General features: G+C 41.0%; 1 protein-coding gene across 1 annotated transcript in view; it reads left to right on the top strand.

Annotated features, from left to right (window-relative positions):
• The window catches only part of LOC111260439 (dopamine D2-like receptor), a gene marked incomplete at its 5' end in the record, with an annotated part of 45,506 nt that extends 26,977 nt beyond the window's left edge, over window positions 1–18,529 (top strand). The window contains 9 exon segments of the mRNA XM_022833187.2: window positions 3,108–3,256; window positions 7,049–7,158; window positions 8,890–8,990; window positions 9,277–9,429; window positions 10,376–10,453; window positions 12,291–12,430; window positions 14,746–14,940; window positions 15,231–15,405; window positions 16,250–18,529. Of these exon segments, the coding sequence (XP_022688922.1) occupies window positions 3,108–3,256; window positions 7,049–7,158; window positions 8,890–8,990; window positions 9,277–9,429; window positions 10,376–10,453; window positions 12,291–12,430; window positions 14,746–14,940; window positions 15,231–15,405; window positions 16,250–16,509 (1,361 nt within the window). The 3' untranslated portion in view covers window positions 16,510–18,529.
• Window positions 18,530–18,535: the final 6 nt, after the last annotated feature.

Here is an 18,535-nt window from a genome sequence, read left to right as displayed (position 1 = left end):
CGTGACCTAGTAACATCTAAACACCACCGGTAGAAAAAAAAAATGTTTACATTTGTCAAAGCAACAGAAGACTAAAGTCACTACGAGTATGCAAGGTAATAAATATGATTTTTTTTCTAAAAGGTAAGGTTCGAGGCGGTTAAATGCTAAGTTTTTTTTTTTTTTTTTAAATATTTTTCAAGCTAATATCATCGAAAACCTAGAAAGTTAGTGGGTGTATAAAGAATTAGCAGTAATATAACCATCATCAATAAAACGTGCTAAATTGATTATGATAGATTAAGCCTGAAATTCAAGCGGCTGTATCATCAACTCGTTTCAAAGTCTCTATCAGACTTCAACTTGACAAACATCTAGATTACCCTAGAAAATAAACGGGTACACTACTAATAATAACGATAACAGAAATGGCACTTATAAAAATATTGGTAATAATACGGAGTTGATGGTTGACGGAAGCGTAAGTACTGAAGATATTTACCATTGGCTGAACCTAAAATTCAGTCACCATCAAGCGTGAATGTCTTTCATCAAGTTTTAACTGCTCGAGCACGAAGCGATCATCATTGTAGTCATCGTCTTCAGTACGTCATCAAGACGTAAAAGATGCCCATTCTTACTTCTTTAGCAGGTGCTTTAGATGATGTTGTCCTCAAACAGCCCACGTACTTTGACGTACAATTGTTATGGCCTTTTGTATCTCAGAGTAGTTGTTGTGGCGTTTTGACTACCGTTAACATTGCTACTCTACACTCAAGCATCAGAACGTTAAGGCGACTGCGAGTCATCGGTGTGTGGCTACTAACAGCAGTGTTTCTGTGGCAGATATATCCACGATGTAGGATATTGATGGTCTACCACGCACATGTAGATCCTGCCCCGAGCATACGCGACATGAACCACCTGTAGTTGCCCTGACAGGTGGACTCGAAGTAGATGTAATTGTAGTTGTCAGCATAAAACGTACTGGGTTTGTATACAAGTGGTACTCTGTGCCATTGTCCGATGGTCCGAAGAGAAAGAATACGTGTGTTTGCCATCGCAACATCAGCACCGAATCGTAGAGATCTACGATTTTTAGACGGTAACAATCGGCAAAGAGCTAGGGTTTTTCGCGTAAAGAATGCAATTCCAAGCGGCTGGCTTCTCCGATCCTATTATTCGCTGAATTCATTCATAGACCTATATCAGTTACTCTGACGGCTGTCTTCGGAACTTTAGTTCACAATCGGCTCCAGACAATTCTTCTGAGCAAAGAGCATGGCGGCAAAACAAAGCTTATAAAGGAGGAACATTTACATTAAAAAGGAGAGGGATAGTCCATTCGAAGTAGCCACTTGCTTATCGTATTGTCAGAGCGAGATTGGAAATTCCAACTACCTAGTGAAGCCCATTGATCGTGAGGAACAAACGGACGAAGACGCAGTTGAGCCTATCCTTGTTACAAATACAACATTCATTAATCCCGTCGTATTAACAAAGCTCTAAAAAAACTTAAAAAGTGTCACTGTGTTGTATGTGAAGAAAGTTGCGCTAAAAATTACGAGATCAATCTGTCTCGCTCATAGGCGAAACTCATATGTAGCATTTGTATATTTGACCAAGCAGAACACCGGGGTTGGATCCATACACGCCGACATACGTCGTCAGTCGTAGCTTTTATATGTACCATGTATGATATCGAATAATATTTATTATTGGCGGGCCTTACAACAGTAGAAGCAGCGGTTATAGCGATGCTCACCTGAAGTATACGACACATTTTGCTTGCTATCGTGGGTATCTGTATTATTGCCAATGCGGTCATTGTCTGCCTTGCACTTTACTCCGGAGTGTACACATAGGCCTACCGATGTTGATTCTTCTACTTCTTAGTTCACTCTTTCATATTGTTTTTGCAACGACCTTAACCTACCGGAATCGACAAGCGTCGCAAGCATTGGTCAGATCTTCTGCAACCCCCACCGCCGCCGTTTGTACTTCCTTTTATCGTCGATCTTGTTTGTTACGTTGCCTTTGACGTTGATGATCCGTCCTAAGATAGACAATTCTGTGTGCTTTCAAAAGCCTTCCCGACGGGTCTTAATAGCGCACAACCACAGTCTACTTCGCGCGTTCGGCAATCGCACCAGCAGCTTCGCTGGCCCGCCCGGTCGGCTGCTTTGCTCATCTGACATCTATAGTCTGCCTTAGGTTGAAACTCCTTCGCCTTCAGCCACCGAAGCCAGCTTAGGAACTTTGGAGCCTTCAGCCAGCCAGCCAGCCAGCCGGCCGCTCGTCCTTCCATGTGATAGACCAGCAGCCCGAACGCGCAGCTCTCTTAAAAAGGTGCACCGGTCGTGTATCTTTGTTGCGCCGCTCCACTGTTGCCTCTGCCGTTCTTCTACGGCGTGCTTTTATCGGGCAAGCCCCAGCCGATCTTGCCACCTGGTTCGTCGTTCCTTCCGCTACCCCCGCTCGTACTTTGTCACATAGAACAAAGATTGAAGCAGCGATGGAATGGGTTATTGGAGGATTTGTGTAGGGAAAAGAAGACATGCGACCGTTTGGCAGGCCGGCCGACCCGGCGTTTAGTCACTCAGGGCACTAATGCGAGTAATTTTTTTTCTGATAAAAGTTAAATGAGTAGTCGATCGTGTGTCGACAACCTCTTGTCGTATCACTTTATTTCGAAGTCTGTCCGATATCGAAAATTTGTCAACACCACTTGACTGGGGCGCGTAGTCTCACCCTGGGTAGCGTCGAAGAATCAAAAGTTGTTTGAAAAGTTTTTTAAAAAATGAAAAAACGATACGTTTTACCACTATACTATAAGCACTTTCTATTAATGAAATATTTTTCTACTTACTATTTTCGGTGAAAACTGAATATCATACATACTGTTCGTTCAACGACTTCCCAAAAATTAGTCTATTTTTCCGTGTCTCTCATAAGCAATAATATTTATGGTAGGATTGGCTTGTTTTATATGGTTTCCATACTAATACTCTTTCAACAAACAACAATATATGTAGCATGGTGAAGACCAATATAGCACTTTACCACTACGATCTGACGTCATGTCGCTACGTTATATCTAACCTTATACCGTTATGGTTAAATTACAGTTCTTGCTGTGTTTGGCAACATCTTAATCATTCTTTCGGTGTATAAGGAGAAATCATTGAAGTGCGCAACAAACTACTTCATTGTGTCGCTAGCGTTCGCCGATCTTCTAGTCGCAGCCGTCGTCATGCCCTTCGCCGTGTACGTTCTTGTAAGTACGAAGAAACATCAACGCCCACACACACATTCAAGACTGCTTGCCAGGAGTAATCTATGATAGAGATAAACTGGCGCTAGAACGTTAAACTGGACCGAAAATCTACCAAAACTTACCACACTAATTTATAGGACGTAATTTGTGATCATCAGATTAGAGCCTGTTCCCTGCAGTTCCCACCTATGCAAAATGGCAGCCCCACAGTGTAGTACGCCGGAAATCAATACGTGACTCGTCTGTGTCGTCTGGTTCACTTCTGGAAAGGTTCCATCTGATAAAAGATGCCCCTAACGATCGTTTTATGACTTGAGCGATAAGGTACACGTCAATGTTCGCCCTCTGAATTGCTTGCAAACGATCGTGGCTCTCGGCCATCTGCCCTATATTGAACTGGCGAACAGCTGCTGAAAGTGCCCCACAATCTACCTAGGAAATCTTGAAAAAAAAACGCAGCTCGTTGTGTCGTCTGTGTATGTGCAAATCAACCTCGCTGGCTAACGATTCATCAAAAAATTTTACTCACATATACTCGTTTATCGCTACCTTCAGCCTTTAAAGTAAAATAAATGCTACACATATTTCACTATGTACAGCTAGATGAAATCTAGTTGACGCAAATCGTACGTGAAAAAAACGGAGACGTTCTACCCAGCCCTTTCAAGGCGCCGCTTCATTGGAGAGCCCCAATGGCGGCTTGTCCGGATCGGTCTGAACGACTGCGTTCAGATTGGGTGGCCATCGAGGTTGACCGCAGACGAATAGAACAGCCGCGTGAGAAACGTGCGTCGACAAAATGAAAATTTGGCCGTTCGCGACTTACATTAGGTGACGATAGAGACAGAGTTAATTACAAGGACGGCACAAATTCTCGTAAAGATTAAGGCTTTTAACGTTTCAGCTGCGTCCTTGCAAAGGCTTACAGAGAACAGACAAAGGTAGCTTTACGTAAAATCATAAGTAGATATTTTTTAGCTAATCACGCAAAGTATGCAGGCTAGCAAAGATTGCAGGTCATGAATGAATGAGACGAATTGTCTGCGACAACTTTTGGCAATTAAGAGAAATAAGCTAGCCCAAATCTGGCAAAAGGAGGTGATCCTCTAGTTTTAATGGAAGCTAACACGCACAAATAAATAAACTCTACGTTATTGACTAGACTCAAATCAATTAATTAGTCACAATTAGTTTTACTGTATTTCTTACCGGCTCGATAGCATACATCCATCTATTTAGTGCCTGCACTGAGTACGCCTACCTCGATCCGGCATGTACTTTGAATAGTGCTAAGTGATCTCATCTCTCCTAGGGAGAAAAAGGGAATTGCCAATCGATGTCCTTCCTGCAAGAACATCTATTCGAACCAACAAACAAAAACTAATATAACTTTGTCATGCAACAATAAAGACCGCATCATTTCTTTATTTAAGCGTACGATTGAATCGAATAAGTTACGTGCCAAAATATGAGATAGTTGTCCATTGTCGAAGTCCATCTGCCAGACCATGCCAGCGACGAGAGGTGAACCGACACGAAGTTAAAATGGCAATTTGCGATTTCAGCTGCCATCTTCAGTATCTAGCCCTCGATGGGTTTACCTCATCGACGTCTGAGATAGCCTATACATGCGAACGAGTATATCTTTACACTGTGGACCCGTTCTGCACATGGGCGATCGATCATACCGCCGTAACTCGCTACCGAAAATAGAAATAGCGTTCTTCATCCAGAAGGAAGCCACTGCCGTCACGGTGCCTAACAAAAGCTACAGTTCTTATTTATAATAAAACGGGCATCCTTTTATAAGACTTTCGGTATTTCGGATAGGACTATCGGCATCCTTCCTAAGATGTCGATGCGATGATACAATAGCCTGTGTTGTAATGTCAGCACGAATGCAGGCGTACGCAAACAAACAGCAGGTGCAAAAGCTATATACAGTCTGTAAACGCTAAATACACAAGGGACCGAGACGGGCCACCGTATTTGCAGGAGGCAAGCCATGTCGTTCCACAGCCAAATACTGCGGATTGTAACAGGGTGGCATACTCAATTTATTCTTGTTAAGACATCGTTGCAGGAACATAGCTATTTGACGCTGGCCTGCCAAAGTTGTCAGTGACCCATCGTCGGATGACATAAGGTAATGACGAAAATCTAAGTTCGACTGGTTTATCAGCACATAATTTATTTCCTCGTAGACGAAACGCGCCGACACAGTCTCGTCGAACCTTTAGTAGTTGATGACGCGCGAGAACATCGCTTCGCGGACTTCACCAGCTATTTCGTCTGATTCGATGAACCTGTTGATATTAGCTATAATCATTTTAAGTAGTTCCCCTAATATGATGTAACAATCTGTATAAAAGCAACCATTTCTCCGAGCTGAAAGCTGAGGTCTCGGTGCGTTTGTCTCTCCACGTGTGAGCTCAAGTAAAATACTCCTTGAACGACCGGTAAATCATCCAACATCTGCCCGGAATTGGTGAGTACGTCGGCTCACCATTAAGACTATTGTGTTCTTCCTCCTGCGGTCCTAGCAACAGCTTGGAACGATGATAGTCTGTACCTTGGCGCATCCTATAATGAAATTCTACGCAATGACGTGGCACAGTAATGGCAACATAGCCGTTGTACGTGCGCTTCGAGTTCCCATTTTTTTTTACTGCGGATACCTAAAACTATAGTATTATCCTCCGATGATTTTCTATACGGCATACCGAGCAGAGCGTAAGAATGGCGTTACTTCGCTCGTAACGATGCGCATCCAAACGGCTCCTTAGGTCACATTTTATCATTAATAATTAAATCTTATTCTCAACGATAAAATGTTACAAATAGAATTTAAAAAAAGTACTTTGCCGGTTTTCATTAGTCTGACGCGTGATTGCGTTGGGGGCAAGGTTTGACGTCCTCTACCCTTGAGCCAAATAGCTCCCGGCGACCCTTACACAACGATAATAAAAAAATGACAGTACATTTGGGTCGAAGCCTATATATATATATATATTATTTGATGGCGATCAGGAAACGCAAAGCTAGCAAAGACAAGGCCGACCATTCATTACTGGTCGATTAAGGACATTTGAAATCTCCTTCTCTGATCAGGAGATAATTAAATGTAGGGAAATAAATGTAACAACAACGATCGATCGTGACTTCACTCAATTGAGAGAGTTAATATTAATCACAGCGTACTGTCCAATTTGTGTTGTTTAGGAAAGCCAACATCGAGGACTAGTTTTTTAGATAACCGGCATTTTGCGAATGATTGGAATATGCCGATCTCGTTCGTATTTTTAGTGTACATAGTTACTGGGCGGGTCAACTTCACGATGCGAATGCTGTTTTTTCATTTATATGAAGTCTGAAAGCTATGTACTGCTTACCAGAACTAACAAGATCATTTTATTATGGCTGATCAAAATCGATGCTGAACCAATGATTTGTGACAATAATAACAAACGCTATCACGTATGGTCCTACTAAATCAACATACACGCTTCACCTAGGTCAGCACGCTCGCTCATTACTACCGTGCCATAGCGCTTATTTTTCGAGGTGAAAATGATCTATACTGTTCGGTGAAGTGGCCTAGACTGCCAACCTCCTTTTTGGCCGCAGAAGCGATGAAACTTTGCTAATAGGATGATACATGGCAAGATTGATTAACTAAAAAAGCATCGTGTTCGTTATTTCAATAGTTAGGTCATTGACTGGCTCTGTAACGGCGTAGCGTCCATCTGCTTTTACGTGTCAGTTTTTCTATCTGTTTATTTGCCTTTGCAGGTAAACGTGCGTTGGGAGCTGAGTGATACGTTGTGTGACCTGTACATTGCTATTGACGTCACCTGCTCGACCGCGTCTATATTCAACCTTGTCGCTATCTCTATAGATAGGTGTGTAAGCAAAGTGCCACCTGCCTGGGAAAAAAGGACCGACAGGTCGATGGCTAGCGTCACAGTGCGTTGTAATACGCGCGTGTTCTGTCGCTCGACTTATCTGGGTCGGCCATTACGAGGAGCCTGCCACATCTAGCCCAAGCAGAAGCCATACCTCAGAAGGCAACAGTTTCATTCATCTAATTATAGATACTTTTGTGTGTATACGGCATTTATTGTGTTCCAGCTACTACTACTACTGTTATTTTCGACCGTTCATACCAGGAGGTGACAGGTACAAGAGGCACCAAGCAGTCTCTGCCTTGTTGAAGCTTGACAAAATTTCCAACACAATTTGACGAATTCCGTAAATGTATAGTATTTTACAGTTCTATCGGAACGGTCGAAGAGAAACGTGCCAGCCTGTTTAGTAGAACCTTTCTAAAATGTTACAGTAAGCCTCTCTGAGTATTCAAATCCGGACATGGTCCTTTCGATTTTCTAATTTTACTTAGATGGTCGATTTTTCCTAGTAGAACTGTACCATTTCAATGCCTAGCCCGATTTCTATGGCTCCGACAAACATCTGTCTAGCTAGCCACAGAAAAAAACCTCTGCCCACAGAAAACTATTGGCGATTTTTTCGGCGGCCTAAAATACTGACTTCACTTTATTGCGATACTTCTAAGAAAAGTAGCGTTCAGTATCTCAAGGTCAAGTTGAATCTGGTTTTTTCTCTGCGAAAGAACACACTATGAAGCGCTCATTAGTTTGTGTTTTGTCGTAAATAAATGGCCACCTAAACGCTAATCTCAGCTCACTGTCAACCTAAAGCTGCTCGAGAATCCATAACGGTTTTTTCTGTTTATGTTTTACAATCAGTGAACTAAAGCTCTAGTACGAGAGCATTATTAGAAGGTAACCATATTAAATCGGCGTAGTGTTTGCCTTTGACTAAGTGCGCGGCATTTTGCGACACTAAGCATAGTATAGTTATTAAGCAAGCTGCTGAACTAATAGTAGTTTTTCTCTGCGAACTGGCCATGTAATACATGACCCGCAGCATGACCCACCTTCATGTTCCTCGGTCATAGTGCTACTCATTAGTGCGCTTTTTAGTTCCCGACCAATGGTACTCCTAGACCTGCGTTTTAACCCTTTCTGCGTGTAACATCTAAGGATGCAGCGACTGTCTCTTGAACTCCAGGGAAGCGAAACCTTAAGTTCAACTTCAGGGCACTGATTGGGTTTAGTAAGTAAAAAAATACTCACATATATAAGAGTAATTTACAAAAGTCTGCGGGAGGGCGGCATGCGGCACAATCCGTCTTTGCTAGCCTTCTCGACTACTCCTCCGACCTTGGGTCGATTCGAAGCAAGGCACGTCGTATAGTTTTTTTTTACGCTAGGTATTTACTACCGTTCTAAGTTTTCCGTATTTCTGACTAGGGGCATCCTCGCACATTCAGTCCGCTTGTATCCGGACTATCGTTCACTGCACGACTGCTTAGAGGACCAACTACAAAGCAGCAAAGAGTTGCCCTTGCGACCAAAGACGCCGAGAGGCGGTCTGAGGCCGATCAAAGATTAATTTTTTACCACCGGATCGATTTATGACAGAAAATGGCCATTCTCTGTGTATTATTTATATTTAGTTTATGTCATTACAGTTATTGCTCACGTATACCACTAATCTTTATAAAAAAAAAATATTCTATTTAAATTAATCTTGACGCGTCGTCCTTTCAGGTTCATCGCGGTCACACAGCCGATCAAGTATTCGAAGCACAAAAACTCTGGTCGAGTCGCTTTTACTATCGGAGCAGTATGGCTCATATCTATGGCTATTGGTAAATAGTTACCTTGTAAGATACTTATAAGTTAATCATATCCAATGTGCTTATTCTGTAATAAAACCTATTCGTTTTTTGTTCGATAACTTAACGAGGTGTGAACTATGTTCATGCGCAGCGTTTTGTGAATCGTTCGTGAATATTTTTGAATCATTTTCAATATTTTTTTAAATGAGAAAAATGGGCTATTCGAACTACCATTCAAAAATAAATCCAAATATTAGTAAACATCTATGATTGAACCCTGTTTTCCTATTTGTCTGCTTTTCCTTTTGCTTTTCAGGATCGCCCATCATTCTTGGGCTGAACACGTCATCCGAACGTGTCGCACATCTCTGTGTGTTTTACAACTCGGACTTTATCCTATACAGTTCGCTCAGCTCCTTCTACATACCATGTCTCGTCATGATACTTTTATATTATCGAATTTTTAGAGGTATGAAAATAGGTAGATAATAAAGCTATACAATGCTACAACTTAAAATGCAATGCCAGGCCATATATGAATTTTTGTTAGCAGCGTAGGGCTACTTTTTCTTTCATGTTACAGAGTACAGTGACATCTTTGTCTGTACGCTATGTTACAGCTTCTCGTATTGGTCGGTTACCTTTTTAGAAAACGCATTACCCCCAATAGGCCCAAATTTGGTCGTCGTTAAAAAGGTTCAGCCTCTTTTTACACACTCTGCTTCAAAGTTGGAAGATAAGTGAAGCCCTACGCCAAATTGTAACGCCTCTTAAACCGAATCGCACAATCCGGGCACGTTTGTCGTGTTTGGTCCTTAAATTCAGTCAAACTTTAGCCGAACGTATTCGTAGTTTTGCGGCTGATCGCATATGAAAAGTAGGCAAATTTTCGTTCAGTAATAACATGTTACATCGTGGGAGACATTTTCGTTTCTGATCGTTAAACAAAATATAAACATTATGGATGAGGCTATGAGTTTGTGCTGAACCTTTAACAGCTATTATTTAGGACGCCGAACATTCTATATGATTTGGCCAAATCAGCTGCGTCCTAGCTAGATAGTTTGAATATAGGAACTGGAAAAAAATAGCAGATTTGCATGTACAAAATAGCAGATTTAAATATTAAAGTAAACAAATTAATTTCTCTCATCTACTATTCGTTAATAATAAATTAACTATTTCCTAATCATAATAAGCCAATTGTATTCTGAACTGTTGCTTCCCTCTTTCTCAGTAAATTGTTTTTTTCCTTTTTTTAACGAAAAAGGGCGCGATGTTTATCGAATGTCCTAACCAGACTAGAGGTTATTTTCCATCAGTCTATAAACTCTTATCTGTATCGAGATGCGTAAAACTTTTGGCACTTATTAAGGTGTAAACTTACGTTTTTTTTACCATTTGTACTGTCGCAGTAATTCACAGTCGAAGTCAACAGAAAGCGGCGACACAGGCTCAGAATGTTAACCCGCCAACGGCCATTCCCCTAGAAGGTATGTCGGAGAGTAAATAGGCTCGTTTGAGCCATGCTAACAATGGCTGTTAAGTGCCATATTGCGTATACTCGCTCTTTAACCTTGTAACGTTGTAGACAATTGCAGAGACTCTCAACGCGCACAATGACCTTACGCGTGAGCCTTTCAAAATCTTTTCAGATATAGAAAAACATCGAAAGGTCATAAAAGAATGAAAATTTTGTCCTACTTATGGAGTCTGTTAATAGCAATGGCGTAGGTGAGATGCCATTAATTCCCGTAGCGTTGACGGCACCTTCATGCGTCATGCTATGTTTCGACAGCTGATAGCAGTAGATATTTATCACTGCTCTGTCCTGCTCTGTAATGCAGTGAAGTCCATACGTGACTGACTGCCTGTTCTCAAATCGTTTTCAATAATTTCTACGTCTATAGCTTTCCGTTCACAGAAAGTGGCTAAATTACAGTATCCTCAGATGTATGCTGGGATGATATGGGTGTGTCAGGAATTATATAGAGGGCTTACACATAATTATCTTGGCTGCTACCAGAAAGGTCATTTATTTCAAAAGGCAGCTCTTCGCGATACTTTGATTAACTTAACAAATTGACCTATGCAATAAAAACGAGCAGTCTATAAGAACTGTATTAGAATTTTTTAGATCTTCACACACACATACATACATACGACTAAGTGATTGATAATCCGTCTGAACCCAATCATTACGATTACGTTACAAACTGGCACACAAGGTATTTCAGCGTTTTACCCCAAAAGACAACTAATTTAGCATTTCTTAGATATACACGCGTTCCTTAAAGATGATCTAATATAGTAATTCCACCGTTTGGGGGAAGAAATAGGCACTGGCGTCCCTGATTTCCTGCACATACTTAAGCTATAATGGCGTGCATATTGAGTCTATGGTTTTTCATGCGCAGCACATTGCTGTTTAATATATAATGTGATATTCCGTCTATAGAATTTCGACAGGACCAGCTGTCACCTCAGCGATTTCCGATTCTACTGAAGTACTCATACGAGAAACGTACTTATATTATTGTGATCTGTTACATCGATTGCACTTCTCTTCTAAACTAAATCTAAATAAGCCTTAATTCTTGTCATAACTTTTGGGATTTGACAAATTTTGTTCTGAAGTAACTTTTGTCTGATTTTTCAAGAGTCGTGCTAAACGGCTTCCTGTCTTGTAATCGTTTTAAATGCTACGATACCAACTTCGACTAGAAAATTTCTTTTTGGTGTGAGTATGTTTTTCTTTATCTAGCGAAAATGATCTATTTATTTCAGCGTTGAAATGTGCATATCCTTGAAACTAAATCATACGCACATCTTAATCGTAACTGGTATCATAAGGTTAGCGCCCTCAGGGAATCCTTCTTTGATAACTTCGACGCGTAACCTCGATCAGGATATCAACGAAACGGAAGTGCAGTGCTGTTTTGTGCCTCCCTTAAGTTTTCAACTAATTTTTATATGAATCTACAAAAAATTATCACATAAGGAATCCGTATAAATTCACTGTATAGCTGTATAATATTTACAGAAACACCTATCAAGTATTGTTACGGTGTGCCTAATCTAAGGCAAGCGAGTAAGCTACAGTAAAAGGTAATTTGTTTTTGCGGTGTTTAAGTATAGTGTCTCTAGTGATGAGCATATAAGGGGGCAGGTCATAAGGTAGCTAACGGCTACTTATTAGCATCAGTAAGACCTTCATCACTCTTTTAATCCATCGAAATCAGTATGTGTCATCAAAGCTAACCGACATCCATTTGGCGTATTTCTCTCATTGTGCTTTGTTATCGGGGGCATAACTCTCATTGCAAATAGGCAAAGGGTCCCGAATGGCAGCGGCACAAACCCATACAGAAGCTGCAGGATCCGTTAACGATACTCGAACTGTTCCAAGGGGCAACAACGCGCAGGCGGTTCCTCAAGATCAGGCCACTATCACCGCGAGCGATTCGCAGGTTTGTATATACATATATTACATTGGGCTAATCTGTTGTAACGTTGCATAAAATCCTTGTTCAAATTTAAGTATTCCTCCATGGATTCGACTGTTTCGAAACCATTGTTAAATGATTATATCGAACAGAATACCTAGACAACCTAGTATCATTCAAACTACCTATTATTAAGCGAGCTATTTGCATATGCGCTATAAGGACAAGTAGTTTGGAAAAGTTACGCAAGTTCACTATAATAGCGCCCTGAACTTACTTATATTGGAAACGTTTGTTTTACATAGCTTGTTAAGGCTTCAAGAGTTATATTTGATATTTGGCGCCTTGCGCAAAATGGATAAGAAGAGAATCTATGTTGAATTGTTATGATGAGTGTATGTGTGTTTTTACAATTATCTATCTCTAGAAGAAACTGAGATACTGTTTCATTTCTTGGCTTATAATGTACATCTATAAACACGCATCCAAGACGGAAAAAGGCCAATGTTAAGTTCTTGTTAATTATCCGTAAAAGATCAACCTTAAGAAAAGGTTTCCACTTGAATACAATTAGATGCTTCAAGGCACATTTATTTAAAACTGAATGTAAGTTAACTCGAACTTTCAAATAATTGTGTGCTTTGTAGGCATCAGGAGCCACACTTTGCAGCTCAGCTGCTTAAATACAGCCTTAATCTGATGATAACATAAGAAGAATCTCTTACTGTTTCTACTGATACGCATCTGTTTGTATAACCCTAGCTATATAAATTGACACGTCAGTCGGAAATAACTGTATGTATCTTTCAAGTCAGTATCATGCAAATGATGCCTCTTCAGTTGTATAACCGCGATCGCCGCAACGTCAGTCAGAACCTCATAGTTAAGTTTAGCGGGGTAACATTTCATTCTTATTCTCCGTCTCTTCTCTTTGTTTGCACCTATTAAGCGTTGTTCTCTAAGAGAAAGCAGTGGTGATCGTATCTATTATAATCCCAACTGTATAAAAGAAGTAACGATATTCGTTCGTTTTCTAACGACTGATTGATCGGACATCGGATAACGCGAAACATAAGGTCCGATCGGAAGAACGCAACAGCGGGTTATCGCGCATCTGCCGCTGCTGTCGCCGCTCGTACTCAGTCGGCTTTGTCTTTGGCCGTCTGGGCTCCTCGACTCCTTGGCGGAGCCTTAATGTCGCGCGCTTCGTCACTTGCCTGTAACTCTCTAGGGGGGCAGTAACTACTGTTGGCTGTTAGTAAAAGATTCTGGCTAACATTCGTTAAGTCTTCGGGAAGGTAGCGTTGCCACTTGGGAGTTGCAAACTGCGTACCGTTGCTGCATCCGTCGTCGTGAACCGACAAACGGAGGAAGGCGGATGGCGGCACGACGATGTGACTCACTACCAGAGTTCGGTTTTCTTTGGAAGATCTTTTATCTTGCCTTCCTTTATCAACAGCGGTCGACAAATGCGGCGGCTGAAAATTCGTTTCATCATTATGAAACTCTGCGCTGTTCTTAACGTCCATAAAATACACGAAAAATCGCACGCCACTGGCGCTCACAAACGTCAAAGTGAGCGACAGAGCTTTTCGCGCTCTAAACGAACGTTACTAGCCAAGACGCAGCTGAGAACATTTTATAGCTAATGAATCAACTACATAGTAGTTTTAAACGGCTAAAGATGGAAATTCCAGAATAATCGAAAGGCACCGCCGACTAACCGAAGGTCAGGGCGTTCTGCCTTTTACGGATGCAGTTTCTATTAGGAAAACAGTACGCTTATCATCGTTTAGTCTGCTTACTGCTGAAAATATGTCATATTTACACATAGGACTGCAAAAAAGAGAATACGACAGCTAAAGTTCACTGGGTCTGTCGACTAGAGCGCTCAATTTTTTACTCTGTTTTTTTTTCTTCTAAAATTTAACATTCATATTAGCTATACAAAAACTGCATTGTCAGGAGTTATCCTTTTCTTCGTACGAATGCGCGCAGGGAGCCCTTATTCAAATTTGGTCATTTCAGGGCACTTTACAAAAAAGTGTGCATTGTTAAAGGCTGTGCATGTGTTTACGTTTATATACAGGGCACAAGCCGAATAATAATGGAGTGTGCTTTTGATATGTGCTTCAAAACTCTGTACATTAAGCTACAAACTAATCCGAACAAATTATTATTATGATTGCAATTTGCAACACATTTCTCTATCCTAAATAGGAATGTTGCTAAATATCCATTGATCAGAAAATAAACAACAATCTAATTTGTATTGGATATAGAATCCTGATGCCCATAACAAGCATTTTGTATTGTTTTAATCGACGGCACAACTCCAGGAGGCTGCTCCCGAGGGAGACGGGGTAGATCAAAACCCCGATAACGTCCCAACCCGTTCACCAGATACCGGAAGTCCACCTTCGCAAACAACAATGTTGGCAGAGGCCATTAATAACCGAGCTGCCGCAGACCCCACGCCAACGCATCTCACCGATTCTGCACTACCTCCGTCCGATGTTAACAACAAAAGTAAGGTACGTGGCCATTTGCACATATTAGTTAGGCCGAATGTTTCATTCAGCGGGCTTTAAGCAAACAATTCACCTTATAAACACTTGTTGAAATAGCTGTCTTTGCAAGCTAGATCGAAGGGAAACGAATGTATTGGGATGTTCATTGCGGCACCCGAACGTCGCCAGTGCTGACCTAGACCAACCCCGGCAGCAAAGGCAGACCTTGTAGGATCGGCTCAAGCTATCCGCTTGTAGGTTAATGTAGATTTCGCTCGTCAACTTACCTTTATGTGAATTTTTGGCTATTATAGGAACTAACTGGTAGCGGTCATACGGTTATGAGTGGTGGAGGTAACGCTGCAGTGACGTCCAAAAAACAGCGCTTTAATCTCGTTCGTTACAAGCAAAAATCGAGCAGACGAAAACGTGAAAAGGTGTCTGCAAAACGAGAGCGTAAAGCAACGAAAACGCTTGCCATCGTTTTAGGTTCGTATAGAATATTCACTGTCATCGTTTGTGCGTAACAGGCATTTTGGGGAAAAAAAAATTGTAAAGAACCTTCGCCAAACATTTGCTTTCTGCTCGGCTTTACGATTTCGATCTAGAAAGAAGTTTTCAGGGGGACGTTCGTTTGTACGTATCGTCGAGGTGATCAAGTCTACTGTTTCATTGCAAGCCTAGCATATACATCTTTTACTTTGGAAATGAAAAATTCTTAGACAGCCACCTTAGTAGTATGGCAGTCAATTTTCTTGATGGAAACACTTTGGACTAGCTTGCGTCACGAACGCGGGACTCCGGAGCGACGACTAGTGATACCACTGATGTCCCTTGATGCAATCGTCAATATTCCTCTATTTGGACTTTTCTGTTATCGTCGCGGCTGTGACTCTTAGTAAATTAGTGAAATGTGTGTTTGTTTATCTATCAGGACAAACGTAAAATTAACTTGACAGCAGTCGAGCAACGATACGATACTTGTAGCGTTTAGATTCTCACACAGTTCTTGCACGGTATGTGCTGTTTCTTTCTAAACTTCTTGGTTGATTGTCAAGTAAGTGCCTTAAGAGGTTAGCGGGTCAATGTAAATTCTATAGAGAGAGCAAATCAAGTGACCACGTACAATTTGATATTAGGTGTACAATTTAAACGTTACCTCTGTTATTCTTCTCTACCGAACGAAACTTCTTCAACGACCAATTGAAGACGCTAAAGAAGCTAAATGATATTGGATAGAGCCACGAAGCTAAATTTAATTTAGAGTCCATCAAGTGGTGGCTGATTAGCGTCACTCAATTTGGATATCTACCAATTCTCGCTTCACTTTCAGGTGTATTTCTATTCTGCTGGGTGCCGTTCTTTACGTGTAACGTCATTGATGCCATTTGTATCAAACTGAGTTGCAAAGAGTGTCAACCGGGGGTCACCGTGTTTATGCTTACGACCTGGTTAGGTTACATCAATTCCTGCATCAATCCAATTATCTATACGATCTTCAACACCGAGTTTCGAAAAGCATTTAAGCGTCTACTAATGGGCTCGAGCAGCGGTACCAATTCGGAGGGATCAAGCAGTAGATTTAATAAATGAGTGCATCTATACATGAAGTAATAGAAGATCGATGTATAAGACAATGGTTTGTACGAATTCTACCCAGAGCTTCTTCCCAGCAGTAAGGATACAAACCCGATTGCCATTTGTAGATATTATTAACATCGTTGCGCCAATTGCACCCCCTGCAAAGGCCCAATCGGACGCCGATATCACATTGCTGAATGGATAGAGTTTAGCAGCGGCGGCCGACGTCGTCGAACTTTTACGTAGCTCGTTACCGTCAAGGATGACGGTGTTTGTGAAGCTGACAAATGTCAACGCAGCATCTCAAACAGCCATGTACCCGTAAAGACCGCAGCCTTCTAGTAAGCCTCTGTGGGTAGCGATTGACGACAGCTGAAAGCCACTGTTTTAGGAGCGAGGCGCTCGTTTCCGTGCGCTTACTTCAAACTCAGAGAAGGAAAAGTTAATCACTGCTTGTTATCTAGTGAAACTTACGCCGCTACTATACACACATAAATATTAAAACATGTGATGAATTTTACAAAGATAATATAGGGTGATTATGGTGGTATTAGTTAACGACGATGGAAACAGAGGTACACAATATGAATAGAAACTATTAATGGCAACAAAAAAGGTTTACGAAGATCAACTTCCTGAATTTCGATGATGGCACACTATCTTGTCAAAGAACCTATATATAATGCCTAGCTAAGCTCGTAGGCAGAATATGTCGAAGAGAATATGCATTAGGTCCATATCGAATAAAAAATTGCAATGCAATAAAACTAATCTGATGCTCGGAAACTCAGTTGACAGCATTCATGCCTGTATCAAACTACAATAACAACATTAGTAGTAATAATTATATAATAACTTATTAACTTTATTAACGAAATAAAAAATTACTGTTTGTAAAACAAGGATAAGTCTCCATTTCCGTCGACTGTCGTTATGAACGAATGTGATATATATATATGTGTCAAATATTGCACCTAGTAGTGCCCCCTATATGGTGAGCCACACCGCCTTGATACAAAATACGTTTGGTAAACAAACGCTGAGTCGCAGAAGCCTGAGTTGTATTCGGATGGAGTTCGTGTGAATAGGTCTTTTACGCTGTATCTGAATGCAGGATGCATTTCCCATGCATTTGTTCTGTCCACTTCTTTGCCTATAAGTTTTTTTTATCTGCTTCTCTCTGGTCCGGCGCGGCTGCGTTGATTGCAGCCTGGCACATAGGCAAAGGGGAGGAGGGGCGGTGGGGAGCAGAAAAAGTTGTGGTGGCGACAGGGGCAAAGTTGCAATAGTGCAAGTTAAAATTTAAAAAAAAAAAAGCAAAAATTTAAGCTAGTTCAGAATGTGGCTGGACAGTGGTTTCCATATTACGAGGAAAAGATAACGACAGACAGTGTGTATAAAGAATATTCACTGCAGACGTCGCCGATGTATAGAAATGTACTTTCAAACTATACGACGCAACATAGACGCAGGGGCGCATACATGGATAATTAAACATCCTTAAGAAGTATTATAAGACCGTAACGATAGTAGCGTATCATCGGAATTACCATGACTAAACTTACTCACAGCATATAATATATTAATATTGTTATGGATAACAATAGCAAATGTTACTAATGAAAAGGCAAGTGTAAAAACCTGTACAAATTATCATTATTCTAATAGTACTAGATCGAAAGCGTAGCAACGCCTACGCAGCTGTGTTGTATACAAACGTATATATATATATATATATAAAACGGGTGACGAATGAGCTATATGCAGGTTTTACCGCGTGTATGACGGTTGTACTGTTTTGTAGTTAGCTATGAGCGTCAATGATACGTTTGAGCGTGCACTTAGTTTACGTTTACTGGCCACGGAAAAGCAACGCAAAAATGAACCTTGCCGGTCACTTTATTTAGCAGTACATAGTGTCTACCTATATATCGTTATGCGCGCAACAGTAACGTATTTACTTCGAAAAATATGTATTAGTAAATTGACGCATAACATTGATATTCGATAAAAGGAAAAGGTCATAACGATTATGCGC

This window comes from Varroa jacobsoni, unplaced genomic scaffold (assembly GCF_002532875.2).
Source record: "Varroa jacobsoni isolate VJ856 unplaced genomic scaffold, vjacob_1.0 scaffold_438, whole genome shotgun sequence".
NCBI lineage: Eukaryota > Metazoa > Arthropoda > Arachnida > Mesostigmata > Varroidae > Varroa > Varroa jacobsoni.
The sequence above is the reverse complement of the archived record's forward strand: the minus strand, read 5'-3'. Positions and strand labels throughout refer to the sequence as shown.